Below are 21,153 nucleotides of genomic sequence, written 5' to 3' on the forward strand. Positions count from 1 at the left end.
AAAATATAGATTTCACTCAAAACCACACACCATCCTTCATATCTCAATTGGAAAATGAGAAAAGGGAGGATCCATACATTTGTGTTTAGGGTCCTCTTCATAAATATTGATGTTGAAAAGTACTTAATATCTTTCAGAATGTCTAGTTAAAAATATGTCAAAGTTTTCCTCCAATATGAGTATAATTATGACTTCATATGTTTTGTCAACTGGATGTGGACAGTTAAAGTCAATTTAAGATTCCATCTGTGTTGAAGTTCAAGGATTTCATTCACTGCTTGTTTAAACAGTTGTTTTACATGTTACACCAAGGAAAATGTACCATAGACATGTTGTTTTAAGTGTTTTGTCTCATAACCAATTTTACATGAAAAGAGAAGTTAAAATTTTTTTAGCTTTTTTGACAAAAGCTTTTTCCAGAGCTTGAATCAGTCTTCTACAGTTGGCAAATCATACATAATAGAACCTTTTCCCCTGGTTATAGTGTATCTTAAGTGTTTGTCCTCGTTCTTTCTAATTATGTGTGTTTTCCTTTTTGCTAACCAGGAGCTGCAGGTAAGTTGCAGCCTGGTGCAGTGGCTTGTTTAATCTGTTGTTGTCTGTGGTGTGTTAGTCTGTGCTTTGTAGTCAGATACATGTAATATTGGTACAGATGTGATTGTAGACAACATATTTAGTGAGACCCCAATACAAGATATTCGAGAGAAATTTGAGAATCGTACTTCATTTTATGCGAATTGCAGATCATTTGCCATATATCTTAATCTTTTAAAGTAAAAACATCACTTAATATATTTAAAATTACAATAAAATTGAAGGGCTGATTGAAACTCTGTTCACAGTGCATTCAGTATTCCTGTGTCTTCTGTGTTGTCTTGGTGTGATCATTTCATTATTATATATTTGAGATATTTAGCATAAACTTCCTTTTGATTTTATTTTATTTTACAGGGTGAAAGTATGGACAACTTCAACTGGGGAGTCCGTAGGCGTTCACTCGACAGTATTGACAAGGGAGACACACCATCCCTTCAAGAATGTCAGTATTCTGGTAGCACACCCAGCTTGAACTTGACCAATCAGGAGGATACTGATGAGTCCTCAGAAGAGGAAGCAGCCCTGACTGCAAGTCAGATATTATCCCGATCACAGATGGTAAGTCATTCTTCTGTGAAAAGAATCAGTTTATAACCCAAGTTTATTTAAGCTTTAGTTAAATGAGTCTATCAACGGATCTCTTCAGAGAACATTTTTCGTGCCATTGTTATAAAAACTGACAGCTGCAAACTTAAATCTTCACCTGCATCTTTTAGAGGCAAATACTGCTCAAACCTTCCACCCGTAGTCGCAGAAAGCCTTGGATGCAGCTGCACTAGTGCAGTTCAGCTTTTGGGGAGGCATTTCTGAAGCCTATGAAGTGAGTTCACAATCTCAACTCAGCAAAAGAACTCTTCTATCAGCAGTAGATACATTACTGTTGAGGTTCCAGTGCAGTGTTCTTTCTTCCATCAATGCTCATTAAATATGTAGTACAATTTTTAAAAAACATTATAAAGATTATTCTTGTTTAAATATAAGATCTATGTTTTTCGCAAAAAGAAAAGGAGTACTTGTGGCACCTTAGAGACTAACCAATTTATTTGAGCATAAGCTTTCGTGGGCTAGAACCTACTTCATCAGATGCATGGAGTAGAAAATACAGGAGCAGGTATAAATGCATGAAAAGATGGGAGTTGCCTTATCAAATGTGAGGTCAGTCTAATGAGACAATTCAATTAACAGTAGGATACCAAGGCAGGAAAAATAACTTTTGTAGTGGTAATGAGAGTGGCCCATTTCAAACAGTTGACAAGAAGGTGTGAGTAACAATAGGGAGAAATTAGGTTTAGGTTTTGTAATGACCCAACCACTCCCAGTCTTTGTTCAGGCCTAATGTGATGGTGTCCAGTTTGCAAATTAATTCCAATTCTGCAGTTTCACGTTGGAGTCTGTTTTTGAAGTTTTTTTTGTTGACGAATTGCCATTTTTAGGTCTGTTATTGAGTGACTAGGGAAAATGATGTGTTCTCCTAATGGTTTTTGAATGTTATCAATCCTGATGTCAGATTTGTCCATTTATTCTTTTTCATAGAAACCGTCCATTTTGGCCAATGTACATGGCAGAGGGGCATTGCTGGCTGATGGCATATATCATATTGATAGACGTGCAGGTGAACAAGCCCCTGATAGTGTGGCTGTTGTGGTGTCCCTTGAATAGATATGTGGACAGAGTTGGCACTGGGGTTTGTTGCGAAGTTTGGTTTCTGGGTTGGTGTTTTTGTTGTGTGGTGTGTTGTTGCCTGTGAGTATTTGCTTCAGGTTGGGGGGCTGTCTGTGAGTGAGGACTGGCCTGTCTCCCAAGGTCTGTGAGTGAGGGATCATCCTTCAGCATAGGTTGTAGATTCCTGATGATGCACTGGAGAGGTTTTAGTTGGGGGCTGTAGGTGACGGCTAGTGGCGTTCTGTTACTTTATTTGTTGGGCCTGTCCTGTATTAGGTGACTTCTGGCATCCAGCTGTCTAAGGAGTACCGTTGATGGGCTTGAACATGAGTCCTAGAAAGTCTTCAGCTAAAAGGAATGGGAATGAGGGATCACTGAGTGCATAGAGAATCCTTCCTAGGAAACAAAGAATGGAAGCCTTGCATAATGACTTAGCCACTCCTAGTCTCTGTTTAAGCCTAAATTAATAGTATCCAATTTGCAAATGAATTCCAATTCAGCAGTTTCTCGCTGGAGTCTGGATTTTAAGTTTTTTTGTTGTAAGATAGTGACCTTCATGTCTGTGATTGCGTGACCAGAGAGATTGACGTGTTCTCCGACTGGTTTATGAATGTTATAATTCTTGACATCTGATTTGTGTCCATTTATTCTTTTACGTAGAGACTGTCCAGTTTGACCAATGTACATGGCAGAGGGGCATTGCTGGCACATGATGGCATATATCCCATTGGTGGATATGCAGGTGAACGAGCCTCTGATAGTGTGGCTGATGTTATTAGGCCCTGTGATGGTGTCCCCTGAATAGATATGTGGGCACATTTGGCAACAGGCTTTGTTGCAAGGATAGGTTCCTGGGTTAGTGGTTCTGTTGTGTGGTATGTGGTTGTTGGTGAGTATTTGCTTCAGGTTGGGGGGCTGTCTGTAGGCAAGGACTGGCCTCTCTCCCAAGATTTGTGAGAGTGTTGGGTCATCCTTCAGGATAGGTTGTAGATCCTTAATAATGCGTTGGAGGGGTTTTAGTTGGGGGCTGAAGGTGACGGCTAGTGGCGTTCTGTTATTTTCTTTGTTAGGCCTGTTCTGTAGTAGGTGACTTCTGGGAACTCTTCTGGCTCTATCAATCTGTTTCTTCACTTCCGCAGGTGGGTATTGTAGTTGTAAGAAAGCTTGACAGAGATCTTGTACGTGTTTGTCTCTGTCTGAGGGGTTGGAGCAAATGCGGTTGTATCGCAGAGCTTGGCTGTAGACGATGGATCGTGTGGTGTGGTCAGGGTGAAAGCTGGAGGCATGTAGGTAGGAATAGCGGTCAGTAGGTTTCCGGTATAGGGTGGTGTTTATGTGACCATTGTTTATTAGCACTGTAGTGTCCAGGAAGTGGATCTTTTGTGTGGACTGGACCAGGCTGAGGTTGATGGTGGGATGGAAATTGTTGAAATCATGGTGGAATTCCTCAAGGGCTTGTTTTCCATGGGTCCAGATGATGAAGATGTCATCAATATAGCACAAGTAGAGTAGGGGCTTTAGGGGACGAGAGCTGAGGAAGCGTTGTTCTAAATCAGCCATAAAAATGTTGGCATACTGAGGGGCCATGCAGGTACCCATAGCAGTGCCGCTGATCTGATTTCTCCCTATTGTTACTCACACCTTCTTGTCAACTGTTTGAAATGGGCCACTCTCATTACCACTACAAAAGTTATTTTTCCTGCCTTGGTATCCTACTGTTAATTGAATTGTCTCATTAGACTGACCTCACATTTGATAAGGCAACTCCCATCTTTTCATGCATTTATACCTGCTCCTGTATTTTCCACTCCATGCATCTGATGAAGTAGGTTCTAGCTGAAGAAGGTTTATGCTCAAATAAATTGGTTAGTCTCTAAGGTGCCACAAGTACTCCTTTTCTTTTTGCGAATACAGACTAACATGGCTGTTACTCTGAAATCTATGTTTTTGTAGTTTTTGACAAAAGAAAGCTTGGATTCCTCATTTGCAAGCTGAAATAATTGAAGTGCAAAAATAAATAACAGCCACAGATCTTATGGGACTTCTATTAGCGTTCCACCTTTAAAATTGCTAATCTGTTCCATTCTCATTCATTATGTACTATATAAAATAGACTAATGCAATACTACTTCCTATGTATGTCTCATTTGTATAAATTATCACAGGATTAAATTAAATTTTCTCCAGTGCAGCTATTTGCAGGTCTAAATATTCATACTAGAGAAATCTGTGATGATATTCTAGATGATTTTGTAATGTGAAAACAAATATTGGTTGTCAGTAGTAGTTTTTCTTGTAGGAAAAGAATGATCTTCCTGTTATGGTCTTCTTCCCTTACAGTTAGGTGTTGATATACCACCTAAGATCATCTTCCATTTTTAAATTTTGAAAATAGGTTAAGATATAAACTATACCTTTGGAGATAGGATAACTTAGGGACTTTGTAATGGGTTATAAAGCCTTCTCTGTCTTGTTCGGTAGTGCAAATTCCAAGGTCTTGGTACAGTTCTGGGAACAGGTATCCACATCACAAAAACCACAATCATAATTGGCACTAAATTTTCATCCTTAGCAGAGAAACAAAGGATTGAGTGGATGTGGAATCAAAACAACTTTTTATTTTTATTTATTCTTTTAATAAAATTACAATAATTTTAATCCAGGTAAACATTTAAGTATTACAAGATTTCTCATTATTACAAGAAATTGTCTACTCTACCCCATCCCAAATAAAAAAAACCTCACTAAATTGATCATGTATACATAAAATGATAGCACAGAAATAATCACTTTACCATCAACTATATTTTTTTTAAAAAAAAGCTGTAAAGAGAGCCAGAAATCAAACATAGCTATTCATAGGTAGCAAAGAACTATTTAAATTATCCTGATTAGCACCCCATTTAAATTAGCTTTTTTTGGCGTCATTATGTCAATAGGAAGACTCTATCATCACTATAGCTGAGGTAAAAGAAACATTTTTGGTTTTTTTGATCTTCAGAAAATTTCTGTTTCACAAGAAACAACATAAAAGCTTAGATAATTAAAAGAATTTAGGAGATAATGTCAGTATTTTTCTAATATGATTATGGGTTCTTCAGATACCAGGAAAAATTAAAACTTTTATTTTAAAACAGTATATTACCCTATATTCTTCATATAGAGTATGTCTACACTGCACTTAAACACCTGCAGCTGGCTCGTGTCAGCTGGCTCGTGTCAGATGGTTCAGGCTGCAGGGCTATAAAATTGTGGTGTAGACATTCAGGCATGCGCTGGAGCCTGAGATCTGGGACCTGGGACCTAGCGCCGCGGCGCCAGCCTGAGCCCAAATGTCTACACCACAATTTTACAGCCTCACAACCTGAGCCACACAACCCAAGTCAGCTGACACAGTCCAGCCATGGGTGTTTAATTGTAGGCATAACCACGGTATGCATAGTATATTCTAGGTCCTATGGTGTTGCCAGAGTTCCTGTGACCTTTCTGTTTGACACAGATGAAGTGATATATCTGAAGGATATATAAGAGGTATATGAAATATATTTAGACCGTATAGTGGGGAACAAATTTGGCCAAGAAATTCAATACGAATTATACTTGTCAAATAACTTGACCCTTTAATAAAGATTCTGGAATATGTGATGCCCTTATATTAATATCACCAATGAAACCAAATCCAACTTTATATTAATAAAATTCAGATAATTTGGATTGCTGCAAAAATTGCTCTTAGTGTAACTATTAGAATTGTATTAGCAGTCTGTGTCTAGCTAGTTGAACTGCCTCAAAAGCAGTAATGCTGGTTGGGAAGAGAGAGGGAACCTACTCTTTACATCACTTTGGTGTTACAGTGACATTGGCTGGAAAAAATCTTCTCTACTACCATCCTCCTTAATTATCTTCCTCCTTTTAGGACACCTATTCAAAAAGAGGAAATAAAGACACCTTGTTACCGTACAAAAATGGAAATTAGAAATTATAGACTCAAAAAAGAAACAAATCCTTGGAGGTAGTCATAGGTGAGGCACATTTATGCAAAAGCTTGCACTATCACTGCCCAGGCCAAAGAATTTCAATCTAGCATCTTTCAGAAGCACAAAAAAATCTTTATTAACAAAATAGAGAACATTTTCTGTGTACCAAAAATGACCTTTAAACTCCCTTTGAAGGAAAGTTAAATGTTGGAGACATGCACATAATGTTTTGAGTGGCGATGTAGAGTACTTTATTAATATATGGGGGTTTTTCTGTGATGTGCAGATAAACAATAATACTTATTTGGTTGAAGCAAACTATTTTCAAACAAACTTCAGTTAATTTCTTGTTGTCTTTAGCTTATACGGTTCCAGTCATCCACTGAAATATTTCACATTTGTTTTTTTTCTCTCTTAGTTAAACAGTGATTCTGCCATAGATGAAACAATATCAGATCGTGCAAGTTCATTATTGCAGTCTCAAGACTCCACTAGCAGTATGGGAACAGAAGAGGTGCTTCAAATAAGAGCTGAGACCCCAAGTTTGGAGGCTTCGCCTCTAGATAACTCTAGCAACCAGCTGCCTGAGGTGGGGAGAAATGTGGGCTGGTGCATGACTGATTTGGGCTCTTTCTAGCACTGCATAGCAGCTTTTGCTTTCTTTTCAACAGAATTTTCATCTGTTAAACTGATTATTTGATTTATCTTCAATATTTTTAACCTGTTGGCCTTTCTTATTGAATATAAAATTTCTCCTGGGAATGAAAATCTCTTATGATGGACTCAGGAAATTTACCACAGATTAAAAATATTCTTGACGTACTATTAATGAGCATTTTGTGGTGAAGAATAACAATAGGCTTGTGTGAGAGATGCTTTTCCTGGGTATGGTGAAAATCTTTCTGTGGCAATATTTTCTTTTAAAAACGTTTTGCTTTTTTGCTTTCTTTGGGTTTATGTGATTTGGTGCTATGGATTGGGATTAAAACCTCAGGTCAGCTGTGTTAGTAGTTGATTCAATCAAATAAGCCTTTAAAAAGGATCTCAGAATTCTAGTGGTGTATTTTTTTGGAAAGCCCTGTGTGGAGTAAGCCAGATTCCAGCTAATAGCCGCCCAGAAATCTGTGAGTATTTTAGTTTCTTGGTTGATTTAAGATAACAAAATTAATTTTAAAACAAAACTAGTTCACTTGCTACTGTTTCTACAGTACCTAATATCTTTAGATGAAAACTTCATATATGGAGGTTTTATTTGACTGGAAAGTGAACTTGACTTGTTTTAGGCTGCCTTTTGTAATTTCTAGGTCTAGTAAAGATTACCAGGGTAATTTTCAATTCCATTATAATTGGAAAAGCACTGGATTATTTATTGCTTGTCTAAAAAACAAAAACAAATTCTGTCAGCTCTTATGGAAAAGTAAACTCTCCCAATATAGTATTTGGTTAACGGGGAATGAGGGGACTATATATTCTTGGAGCAGTACTAATCTCTCCACCATACCAAGCTAGATGTGGGACAGAGGGGCACTATAGTGAAGGAAAGTAAATCCTGGCTCAGTGGATCTGCATCTTCCTGGAACAAGATTCACCAGAGCAGGGTCCTCTGCTTCCTTGCTCTCCATTTCTGGTCCAGTCTCAGACGCAGCTTATTTTTCTTTTTCTTACTTCTTTCTTTAGCCCTTCCTATCCCCCTTACTTTTGTTTACTGTGTTCTTCTCACCACCCCCAACACTTGGTTAAAAGACGTATATTGTAATCATTTGAAAACCCCTACCAAAAGAAATATCCTTTTATTCAAGTCTAAAACTATTTCTTATTAAAACCCTGAATGGATACACGGAGTGTAAACTGAGTTGTAAGACAACTTCAGCAACCTTGCACTGCCCAGTGGAAAGCATGACATCACAGCTGCTTGGCTGGATGAGCTTTCCCTTCATTGGTGGAGAGATCAGTTAGGTGAACAGCTTGTATTGCTGTTATAGTTGAAGGTGTATGACTAATTCCCCGTCCAGCATATTAATGCCCCTGTTTTTCAAGTGGATCCAGGCAGGTAAATGCTTACCCACATGAGCCCCATTGAGGCCAGCGGGGCTCCTTGGGAGTACAAAAGTCCACCCATGATGAGCCAGTTGTAGGTCTGGACCCTAAAACTTTATCACAACTTGTTTAATTTATATCGTTTGTGCTAGTCCTGATAGAAAATAAAATGGAAACACTGGAATTTTATACGTAAGGGCCCCTCTCAGCAGCCAGTGATTTGATACTAGTAAGACACAACTTAAAATGCTACATTTGTGTTTCAAAGTCATACAAATTCATCTAAATGAAACCTGTCAACTGCTCCATTGTTTGCATTACCCTGTAAGAAAACTTGAAATTCTTCTTTGAATGCTGGTTCATACCTGTATTCCACTGTGGGCATGCATGCGCGCTATGCTTCTGAGACAGGAAGATTTTTGCTAGCAGTGTCTGTTGGTCCGTGCCTGTGCCCTTCCTCTCCTCATGCTTCAAACTGAGGGCATAAGGTGTGGTGCAGACTAACCACCCCTGTAGTTCCTTTCTACCACTGTGTAGTCTGAGATGGAACTTCCTCAGTGTTCATGGAGTGTCTCTCTTCCACTCTTTCTGTAAATATTTTAAATATATTGTTAGTTTTAAATACCAAGCCAGTTCTTAGTTCTGATAATTAAAGTAGTTAGTACTCTTTTTCCTTTGAGACATTCCAGATACTGGTCTGTGAGAATAACTCCCTACCTGTTATGGTAAAACAATGATCTGTCCTAATCCTGACAGTTTCCCTATTTACTTAACTCTTTGCATTTGCTGAAGTAAATTTTGGTTTATTGGATACTTAGCATAAGAGAACAGGATTATAGAAAAGGAACAGGCCAATTTAGGATATATAATTGCTATAATATTTATACTTAATACATACTAAGTATTATAGCAGTTATATAGCCTAAATATATAAACATATGATGCAAATAGTACATATTATTAACTATAAATATATATACACAAACAACAGTATACATTAGTCAACAGATTGGTCCATGAGGCCCCAATCTGACCCAGACTGGGCAGAGCCACCTGTACAGTGGTCAGAGGTGCCAAGAGGCATGGTTCCTAGCACAGGGACCTTGGACTCATGGACTGAAAAGAATAGAAACCAGTACTCCTCTTCCTTGCATGGACAAGAGAGTGAAAAGCACACTCTTCAAAGGAAAGAGAGCCCCTTGCAGATCCTCTTCTAAGAGGAAAACTTCTTCCCCTGCACTATGCAAGTTGAGTGATCCCCATTACAGGAAGTTCAGGTGTTCAAAAGGGACATGGTATTGACCCCTGAGTTCCAAAGAATAAAAGTGCCTCCAGACCAGCACCTGCCACAGCAGCAGTGGGGCCATCCTCGGAAAAACACTGTTGTTGGATAAACACAAAGCACCCCCTTCACTGATGGTTAAACTTCTCACCAGACTGACTCCACTGGTCCAGGCAGACACGACATCTCCTCAGTCAGCAGATAAATATACAGCCTGTGAGGACATTGTTGCCCACCCAGATCCAGAGACCGCCCCCCCATCTTGTTGTACCCAGTCCTTTCAAGAGAGATCTTGACACCATTGGTCCAGGATTGGCATGAGAGAGAAATCCACTCTTTCATGCCTTCTACCAGCAGGCGGATCCCAAGATCCATGGTACCGTCTGCACTGGAACTTACTTTTGCCTCTTCTGGCAAATCAGATGACAATGTGAGGGAGTCCATCCCTCCCCCCCCCCCAAAAGGCAGGAGGTTAGCCCAGATAGAGGATCCAGACTCTTGCTCTCCTGCTCTCATAAATCAGGGTCCCCAACTCAGAACTGGTGGTACCCTATGCTATCCCAACAAACATTCGACTCATTTCACTGGCCCTACTGGGGACAATGGGATCTATATGTGCATTACCCAGAATCTGTATGTTCCCATCAGAAATCACGCCATCCCTCCCCTCACAGAGAGGAACCTGAACTTCCTCAGAAACTGATAGAAGAGGGAAGAGCAACTGGAACCGATGGAACCACTGGCTCCAACAAGAACGTCATCATCTTCCCCAGATGAGGCAATTGTGCTGGCCTCATCTTCTCCATCTGGAGATCACAGGCAATTTTAGAATCTATTAAGGAGGTTTGCAGAGACACTCCAAATCTCAGTAGAGAGACAGTATAGAAGACTTCACAAACTTTTAGACATCTTACAGAGCTATGGGGCCTAGCCTGGAGCCTGCTACTGTTGTCTGGAATAAACCAGCAATGTGTGTTCCCACTCTAAAGAGGACAGAGAAGAAATACTATGTAACATCCAAGGGAGCAGAATATTTATTTACACACCCTGTCCCAAACTCATCAGTCATCCAGGCTGCCTTGGAGAAGAGCAAACAACATCAAACCCAATCCACTCCATCTGACAAGGATGCTAAACGTTTAGACTTACTGGACAGAAATGTCTTCATTTCAACCACCCTACAATTCCGTATAGCCAACTGCCATGCATTGATCTCCAAATACAACTTCGTTAACTGTTCCGTGATTGCAGAATTTACAAACTTCCACAGGAAGATAGAACTCAGTTTCAAGTTTTCATTGAGGAAGGAAAATTGATCACTAGGTCATCCCTCCAAGCTGCATTCAATGCATGAGACATGGCCTCGCTGTCTATGGCGACAGCTGTTGTCATGCATCGAGCATGGTGGCTTTGCTCCTCTGGATTCCCCAAAGAAATCCAATCTACAGTGGAAGATTTGCCTTTTGAAAGGAACAATCTGTTTAGTGAGAAAACAGGTAATTTAACAGATCTGTTGGCAGATAACAGACAGATGGGTGCTTAACATCATCCATGCAAGCTATACTATAGAATTTCTCCCCCTATCTGCTCCAAAAGCTGCTTATCCATCTCTCTTCAGGGACCACTGTCATTAGAGGATACTCATTCAAGAGGTGGGCACTCTCCTTTGACAGGGGGCTATGGAATGCATACCTACCCCACATCTATGGAAAGGGTTTTACTCCAAAGTATTTCCTCATCCCCAAGAAAAAGGAAGGATTGAGACCCATCTTGGAACCCTCAAAACTAAATGTCTTCATCCACAAATCAAATTTAAGGATGGTCAACCTGTCCCCAGTGAAATAAAGGCTGCTGGTTTGCAGCTCTCAATATGCCTACTTCCATATAGACATCCACCCCACACATAAGGTTTCTAAGGTTTGCGGTGGGCCTGAACCATTATCAATATAAGGTGCTCCCATTTGGCCTTGCTACAGCACAAGGGTATTCACAAAAATACACCCAGTAGTGGCAGCCTACTTCAGATATCAGTTTTTCCCTACCTCGACATCTCACTACTTATGTGGGAAATCTCAGCAGGAGGTATTGACAGCAACCACTTTCCTGCTCAGTCTTCTATCACTGGGACTCTGCGTAAACATAGAAAAGTCTCCATTTTAGTTCCAGCACAAACTATAGAATTTATCAGAGTGACTCTGGACTCTGTCAGGACCAAAGTGTACCTGCCAAAGGACAGATTCCAGTCCATAGAGGAACTTGTCAGTCAGCTCTGGCTGATCCCGCAGACATCAGTTCATTCATGTATCATCCTTTTAGATCACATGGTGTCCTGTACATATGTGATCCCCTTCATGAGACTTGTCTCCATTGCCTGACAGGCTTGGATTCGATTAGTATACGTAGCAGGCAGACAAACAAGGTATGGATAAGCTTGTCTCACTCCCACACAGCTAGCTTCTCTAGCTTGGTGGGAGGATAGGGATGAAGTGTGTGGGGGAGTGCCCTTTACTCCTCCACCAATTATCACAGATGCCTCCTTGTTAAGATGGGGTGCCTGCCTGGATGAACATACAGTGCAAGACACGTGGACTCCCCAGGAGTCCGGGATGCACAAAGACTCATAGACTTTAAGGCCAGAAGGGACCATCATGATCATTTAATCTGACCTCCTGCACATTGCAGGCCACAGAACATTCACCCACCCACTCCTGTAATAGGCCCATACCCTCTGCCTCAAATCTTGATTTAAAGACTTCAAATTACAGAGAATCCACCATTTACTGTAGTTCAAACCAGCAAGTGACCTGTGCCCTGTGGTGCAGAGGAAGGCCAAAAAAAACCCAGGAAGATTCCTTCCCAACCCCAAATATGGCAGTCCTTAGACCCTGAGAATGTGGGCTCAGTCCAACAGCTTAGACACCTGGGAAAAAATTCTCGGTAATAACTCAGAGCCCTCTCCATCTAGTTTCCCATCTCCAGCCCTTAGAAATATTTGTTTCTAGTAGTGGATGGGCCATTGTGACAATGTCAGCATACCATCCCCTCCATAAACTTATCAAACTCAGTCTTGAAACAAATTACCATATATAGTCATTCATTACCCTCATAGAATCATAGAATAACAGAGGTGGAAGGGACCTCTGGAGGCCATCTAGTCCAACCCCCTGCCCAGAGCAGGACCAATCCCAACTAAATCATCCCAGCCAGGGCTTTGTCAAGCCTGACCTTAAAAACTTCTAAGGAAGAGGATTCCACCACCTCCCTAGGTAACGCATTCCAGTGTTTCACCACTCTCCTACTGAAAAAGTTTTTCCTAATATCCAACCTAAACCTCCCCCACTGCAACTTGAGACCATTACTCCTTGTCCTGTCATCTGCTATCACTGAGAATAGTCTAGATCCATCCTCTTTGGATCCACCTTTCAGGTAGTTAAAAGCAGCTATCAAATCCCCCCTCATTCTTCTCTTCCGTAGACTAAACAATCCCAGTTCCCTCAGCCTCTCCTCATAACTCATGTGTTCCAGTCCCCTAATCATTTTTGTTGCCCTTCGCTGGACTCTCTCCAATTTATCCACATCCTTCTTGTAGTGTGGGGTCCAAAACTGGACACAGTACTCCAGATGAGGCCTCACCAATGTCGACTAGAGGGGAATGATCACGTCCCTCGATCTGCTGGCAATGCCCCTACTTATACATCCCAAAATGCCATTGGCCTTCTTGGCAACAAGGGCACACTGTTGACTCATATCCAGCTTCTCGTCCACTGTCACCCCTAGGTCCTTCTCTGCAGAACTGCTGCCTAGCCATTCTGTCCCTAGTCTGTAGCGGTGCATTGGATTCTTCCATCCTAAGAGCAGGACTCTGCACTTGTCCTTGTTGAACCTCATCAGATTTCTTTTGGCCCAATCCTCCAATTTGTCTAGGTCCCTCTGTATCCTATCCCTACCGTCCAGCGTATCTACCACTCCTCCCAGTTTAGTGTCATCTGCAAACTTGCTGAGGGTGCAATCCACACCATCCTCCAGATCATTAATGAAGATATTGAACAAAACCGGCCCCAGGACCGACCCTTGAGGCACTCCGCTAGATACCGGCTGCCAACTAGACATGGAGCCATTGATCACTACTCGTTGAGCCCGACAATCTAGCCAACTTTCTACCCACCTTGTTGTGCATCCATCCAGCCCATACTTCTTTAACTTGCTGACAAGAATACTGTGGGAGACTGTGTCAAAAGCTTTGCTCAAGTTGAGGAATAACACGTCCACTGTTTTCCCTTCATCCACAGAACCAGTTACCTCATCATAGAAGGCAATTAGATTAGTCAGGCATGACTTGCCCTTGGTGAATCCATGCTGACTGTTCCTGATCACTTTTCTCTCGTCTAAGTGCTTCAGAATTGATTCCTTGAGGACATGCTCCATGATTTTTCCGGAGACTGAGGTGAGGCTGACTGGCCTGTAGTTCCCAGGATCATCCTTCTTCCCTTTTTTAAAGATGGGCACTACATTAGCCTTTTTCCAATCTTCCGGGACTTCCCCCGATCGCCATGAATTTTCAAAGATAATGGTCAATGGCTCTGCAATCACATCTGCCAATTCCTTTAGCACTCTCGGATGCAACGCATCCGGCCCCATGGACTTGTGCACATCCAGTTTTTCTAAATAGTCCTGAACCACTTCTTCCTTCACAGGGGGCTGGCCACCTCCTCCCCATGCTGTGCTGCCCAGTGCAGTAGTCTGGGAGCTGACCTTGTTCGTGAAGACAGAGGCAAAAAAAAAGCATTGAGTACGTTAGCTTTTTCCACATCCTCTGTCACCAGGTTGCCTCCCTCATTTAGTAAGGGGCCCACACTTTCCTTGGCTTTCTTCTTATTGCCAACATGCCTGAAGAAACCCTTCTTGTTACTCTTAACATCCCTCGCTAGCTGCAACTCCAGGTGTGATTTAGCCTTCCTGATTCCATTCCTACATGCCCAAGCAATATTTATATACTCATCCCTGGTCATTTGTCCAATCTTCCACTTCTTGTAAGCCTCTTTTTTGTGTTTAAGATCAGCAAGGATTTCACTGTTAAGCCAAGCTGGTCGCCTGCCATATTTACTATTCTTTCTACACATCAGGATGGTTTGTCCCTGTAACTTCAATAAGGATGCTTTAAAATACAGCCAGCTCTCCTGGACTCCTTTCCCCCTCATGTTATTCTCCCAGGGGATCTTGCCTATCAGTTCCCTGAGGGAGTCAAAGTCTGCTTTTCTGAAGTTCAGGGTCCATATTCTGCTGCTTTCCTTTCTTCCTTGTGTCAGGATCCTGAACTCAACCATCTCATGGTCACTGCCTCCCAGGTTCCCATCCACTTTTGCTTCCCCTACTAATTCTTCCCGGTTTGTGAGCAGGAGGTCAAGAAGAGCTCCACCCCTCGTTGATTCCTCCGGCACTTGCACCAGGAAATTGTCCCCTACAATTTCCAAAAACTTCCTGGATTATCTGTGCATCGCTGTATTGCTCTCCCTGCAGATATCAGGATGGTTGAAGTCGCCCATGAGAACCAGGGCGTGCGATCTAGTAGCTTCTGCGACTTGCTGGAAGAAAGCCTCGTCCACCTCATCCCCCTGGTCCGGTGGTCTATAGCAGACTCCCACCACGACATCACCCTTGATACTCAGGCTTCTAAACTTAATCCAGAGACTCTCAGGTTTTTCTGCAGTTTCATTCTTGAGCTCTGAGCAGTCATACTGCTCCCTTACATACAGTGCAACTCCCCCACCTTTTCTGGCCTCCCTGTCCTTCCTGAACAGTTTATACCCATCCATGACAGTACTCCAGTTACGCGAGTTATCCCACCAAGTCTCCGTTATTCCAGTCACATCACCCTGTTCATTTATAAGTCGACCCCCCAAGATGGATAGGTAAAAATAGTAAAAACTGTATGATCCTTTCATAAGCCGACCTTATATTTCAGGGGTTGGCAAACTTTGGCTCCCGACTCGTCAGGGGTTGCTGGCGAGTCGGGAATGCTCCAGGTAAACAAAACATCCCGACTCGTCAGGGGTTGCTGGCGAGTCGGGATGTTTTGTTTACCTGGAGCATTCATAGGCATGGAGCCCTTTAATTCCCTTTGGCTGTAGTTCGCCGTTCCCAGCCAATGGGAGCTGCGGGAAGTGGCACACCACTTCCCGCAGCTCCCATTGGCTAGGAACGGCGAACTGCGGCCACAGGGAATTGAGGGGCTCCATGCCTGCAGACACTCCAGATAAACAAAATGACAATGCATTAGATATTCAATTCAATGATTTCATAGAGTTTAAAATCATCAAATTTTGGTGTAGACCCATTTATAAGCCGACCCCCGCTCTTTGATGCATCACTTTTTTACCAAAAATATTTGGCTTATGATCGAGTATATACGGTAGGTATTTTTGCCCCACTACTCCCCATGGAAAGCTGTTCCAGAACTTCACTCCTCTGATGGTTAATTTAATGTCATGCCTAAACTTACTTATGGCCAGTTTATATCCATTTGTTCTTGTGCCAAGATTGGCCCTTAACCTAGATAACTCGTCTCCCTCCTTAGTGTTCATCCCTCTGATGTATTTCTAGAGAACAATCATATCTCCCCTGAGCCTTCATTTTGTTCGGCTAAGCAAGACAAGATCCTTAAGTCTCCTCTTCTAAGTTAGGTTCTCCGTTCCTCTGATCATACTAGTAGCCCTTCTCTGCACCTGTTCCAGTTTGAATTCATCTTTCTTAAACATAGGGAACGAGAATTGTACACAGTATTCCAAATGAAATCTCACCAGTGCCTTGTATAATGATGATAACACTTCCCTATCTCTACTGGCAATACCTCACCTGATATGCATCCTAGGATTGCATTAGTCTTTTTCATGGCTGCATCACATTGGCATTTCATAGTCATCCTGTGATTGACCAGTATACCCAGGTCTTTCTCGTACTCTGTCACTTCCAACTGATACGTCCCCAGCTTATAGCAAAAATTCTTGTTGTAAGTCTCTAAGGGCATGACCTTGCACTTTGCACTATTAAATTTCATCCTATTTCTGTTACACCGATTTTCCAGGTCATCCAAATCTTCTCGTATGACATTCTAGTCCTCCTACATATTGGCAATGCCTCCCAACTTTGTGTCATCTGCAAAGTTTGTTAGCACACTTCCATTTTTTATGCCCAGGGCACGAATGAAAATGTTAAATAAAATTGGGCCCAACACTAGTTCTTGAGGAATTCCACTAGTAACCTCCCTCCACCTGGCAGTTCACCTTTCTGCATAACCTGTTTCAGTCTCCTCTTTAATGATTTTGTCATCCATCTTCATCAATTTAATAATTTCCCATGTGGATCTTTATCAAATGCTTTAATCCAGGTGAAATGCTGAAATCCACGTAGATTAGATCTACATTTCGTTTATCTAGAAAATCGGTTATCTTGTCAAAGAAAGAGATCAAGTTGGTCTGGCATGATCTACTTTTTGTAAAACCATGTTGCATTTTATCCTAATTACCATTTACCTCTATGTCCTTAACTACTGTCTTTCAAAATTTGTTCTAAAACCTTGCATATAACTGAGGTCAAACTAATGGGCCTGTATTCATTTATGGCAATGTATACATTTAGGTGTTTGGCCATACCTAGAGTGTCTTTAATCTGCACCCCTCTTCAGTGTTTAGTGGTCTCTCTTCTTCTTTCCTGGTTTTCTTTTTATTTATATGGCTAAAGAATCTTTTAGAATAGGTTTTACTTTCCTTTGCAAGGTCTAACTCTGCCTGGCTTTTCGCAGTTCTCACTTTTTCTCTACACTTTTTGACCTCAAAGAGGTAGTTTTCCTTGCTGATCCATCCCTTGTTCCATTCCTAATAGGCTTTCTCTTAATAACCTGTTTTGAGATGCTTCTCCATCCACTTTGGTCTGCAACCCTTCCCTATGATTTTTTTCCCCTTGCTTGGAACGTAGGCTTCAGATAGTTTCTGCAACTTTGACTTTTACTTTCAAGACTCACATTCAGATCCTTGAGTTCTTCTTCAGTCCAGTCCACTTCCCTAACTAATTCCTTACATTTTTTAAAAAGTTTTTGCCCTTTTGAAATCAAGGACCCTAGCTGCAGGCCTGTTTTTGTTTATCCTTCCAATTTAAACTGAATTAACTCATGATTACTTGAATCAAGGTTGTCCTCTACAACCAGTTCTTCTATGAGGTCCTTGCTACTTACCAATACTAAATCTAAAAGGGCATCACCTCTTCTTGGTTCGGTGACTGTTTGGTGAAGAAATTTGTTGGCTACTGCATCCAAAGATATGTGGGCGCTACCATTATTAGTAGCACCTGCCCTCCAATCTGTAGCTGGGAAATTAGTCTCCCATAATCACACAATACCCAGTAGTATTTATTTTCATTAAAAATATTAAAGAGGTCGCTATCTATATCCAAATGAGATCATAGGGGTCTGGGCAAACCAGGTGCAGTATCGCAGTTGAGCCTCTGTTACTTTTCTTCTTCAAAGTGATTTTGACTAGGGGTGTAAAGCGATTAAAAAAATTAATTGCAATTAATCCTCTGTTAAACTTTAATAGAATACCATTTATTTAAATATTTTTTCATGTTTTCTACATTTTCAAATATATTGATTTCAATTACAACACAGAATACAAAGTGTACAATGCTCACTTTATATTTATTTTTAAATTACAAGTAATTGAACTGTAAAAAAAAAAGATAGTATTTTTCAATTCACCTAATACAAGTACTGTAGTGCAATCTCTTTATCATGAAAGTTGAACTTACAAATGTAGAATTATGTACAAAAAAACCTGCTTTTAAAAAATAAGAATGTAAAACTTTAGAGCCTGCAAGTCCACTCAGTCCTACTTCTCGTTTAGCCAATTGCTCAGACAAACAAGTTTCTTTACATTTGCAGGAGATAATGCTGGCCACTTCATGTTTATAATGTCACCTGAAAGTGAGAACAGACATTCACATGGCACAGGCGTCGCAAGATATTTATGTGCCAGATGCGCTAAAGATTCATACGTCCCTTCATGCTTCAACCATAATTCCAAGCATCATGCTGATGACGGGTTCTGCTCAATAAAAGTCCAAACCAGTGCGGTCCGACACATGTTCATTTTCATTATCTGAGTCAGATGCCATCAGCAGAAGATTGATTTTCGTTTTTGGTTGTTCGGGTTCTGTTTCCATATCAAAGTGTTGCTCTTTTAAGACTTCTGAAACAAAACACCTCGTCCCTCTCAGATTTTGGAAGACACTTCAGAGTCTTAAACCTTGAGTCGAGTGCTTTAGAAATCTCACATTGGTACGTTCTTTGCGTTTTGTGAAATCTGCAGTAAAAGTGTTCTTTAAATGAACTGGGTCATCATCCGAGACTGCTATAACATGAAATACATGGCAGAATGCAGGTAAAACAGAGCATGGGACATACAATTCTCCTCCAAGGAGTTCAGTCACAAATTTAATTAATGCATTATTTTTTTAACTAGCATCATCAGCATGGAAGCATGTCCTCTGGAATGGTGGCCGAAGCATGAAGGAGCATACGAATGTTTAGCATATCTGGCACGTAAATAACTTGCAATGCCGGCTACAAAATTGCCATGCAAATGCCTCTTCTCACTTTCTGGTGACATTGTAAATAAGAAGAGGGCAGCATTATCTACTGTAAATGTAAACAAATTTGTTTGTCTGAGCGATTGGCTGAACAAGAAGTAGGACTGAGTGGACTTGTAGGCTCTGAAGTTTTACATTGTTTTGGTTTTGAGTGCAGTTATGTAAAAAAATAATCTACATTTGTAAGTTGCACTTTCACAACAAAGATTTCACTACAGTACTTGTATGTGATGAATTGAAAAATACTGTTTCTTTTAAAAAACAAGGAGTCCTTGTGGCACCTTAGAAACTAACAAATTTATTTTACAAAGCCCTGGCTGGGATGATTTAGTTGGGGATTGGTCCTGCTTTGAGCAGGGGGTTGGACTAGATGACCTCCTGAGGTCCCTTCCAATCCTGATATTCTATGATTCTATGATTTGGGCATAAGCTTTCGTGGGCTAGAACCCACTTGCTTATGCCCAAATAAATTTGTTAGTCTCTAAGGTGCCACAAGGACTCCTCGTTGTTTTTGCTGATACAGACTAAGATGGCTACGACTCTGAAAACTATGTCTTTTGTTTATCATTTTTACAGTGCAAATATTTGTAATAAAAATAATATACGTTTTGATTTCAGTTACAACACAGAATACAAGATATATGAACATGTAGAAAAACTTCCAAGATATTTCATAAATTTCAGTTGGTATTCTATTGTTTAACATGTGATTTAAAACTGCAATTAATCATGATTAATTTTTTTAATCGCGAATAACTTTTTTGAGTTAATGGCGTAAGTTAGCTGCAATTAATCGACAGCCTTAATTTTAACCCCAACAGATTCTGTTTTACCAATCCATCACTTCTAATTTCTTTACAGTCTACCTCATCATTAATATACAATGCTACTTGACCACCTTTATTTTTATTTCTGTCTTTCCTGAACAGCACAGAGAATTCAATACTGGTGTTCCAATTATGAGTACTATTCCGTCATGTTTTCATTATCCGTTGTGATAGAGCTCCTTCTCTGCCACAGTGGGTTCCGCGCTTCCACTTAGTGGTGGGCTGGGGCATTCCTCTCTACCTCAGAATTTCCCCACGCCCCTGGGCTTGCTGTCCATACCTTGCCTGAGCTGGGTTCCTCCCGGCCTCCCTGATGGGGGACAGGGAGGGGGAAGGGAGCCTCTTAGTCTGTGGTAGTCTCTCCAGGCGTGGTGGCAACAAACCAGGCACCCAGTTCAGTCTCTCCTCTCTGGCAAGATCTCTTCCCTCGGACCTCCAGGGCCCAGAAGGACTGTTCACCCTGTTAGATAGGGTTTTCCCTGCCCTTCACCTCTGTACGTGTGCAGTTTTTCCTCCTGGTGCTTGTCAGCATCTGCATCGCCCAGCTCCCCAGTAGCGCGCTTTCCTCCTACAACTCCTATCGCGTGCCTATCTGGCTGGAGGGGAGGCTTTTAACAGGTACTGGCAGGCCCTTGATTGGCCCCAGGTGTTCTAATTTACCTAGAGTAACCTCTGTTCAGTTACCAAGGGAAAAAGGACCTACTTATCCTGGGGCTAATATACCTGCCTTTCAGCACTCTCCTGTAGCCATCTGGTCTGACCCTGTCACACCCTGTAATATCTAGTTCCACTTCCTGAACCAATAGTTCTAGTTCCTCCGTTTTGTTATCCAGGCTCCTTGCACTGGTGTACAGACATCTAATTTGTTTCTGATTGACTGCACCCAGATTCTTCACTTGATTAAGTACAGTTACTTCACTGTGTATATGTCTAACTGGTCTGTTACTGCCGTTGGTACTTTATTTCCTCTTGTCCATTCTCCTGCCTTCTGTTGTTCCTTTCTTCATTGCTGTATCCTCTTTTTACTTGAATCTCCTCCCACTCAGAATTAGTATCAGGTGTAGAAATTACATGAGCATTCCCCCAACCGACTTCCCTGAATTAGTAATGTAAAGTTTTTTTTAACCAGTTT

At 41.2% G+C, this 21,153-nt stretch overlaps 1 protein-coding gene across 11 annotated transcripts in view; it reads left to right on the forward strand.

Annotated features, from left to right (window-relative positions):
- LOC144929103 (protein furry homolog-like) overlaps window positions 1–21,153 on the forward strand; it is a 349,363-nt gene that overhangs the window by 284,625 nt on the left and 43,585 nt on the right. For 10 of the 11 annotated variants that reach the window (XM_078852535.1, XM_078852539.1, XM_078852537.1 and 7 more), the window contains 2 exons: window positions 952–1,155; window positions 6,655–6,825. In XM_078852535.1, the coding sequence (XP_078708661.1) occupies window positions 952–1,155; window positions 6,655–6,825 (375 nt within the window). The remainder of the gene's footprint in view (window positions 1–951; window positions 1,156–6,654; window positions 6,826–21,153) is intronic. The other variant, XM_078852543.1, reaches the window with a different exon arrangement.

The sequence above is a fragment of the Lepidochelys kempii genome, chromosome 4 (assembly GCF_965140285.1).
Source record: "Lepidochelys kempii isolate rLepKem1 chromosome 4, rLepKem1.hap1, whole genome shotgun sequence".
NCBI lineage: Eukaryota > Metazoa > Chordata > Testudines > Cheloniidae > Lepidochelys > Lepidochelys kempii.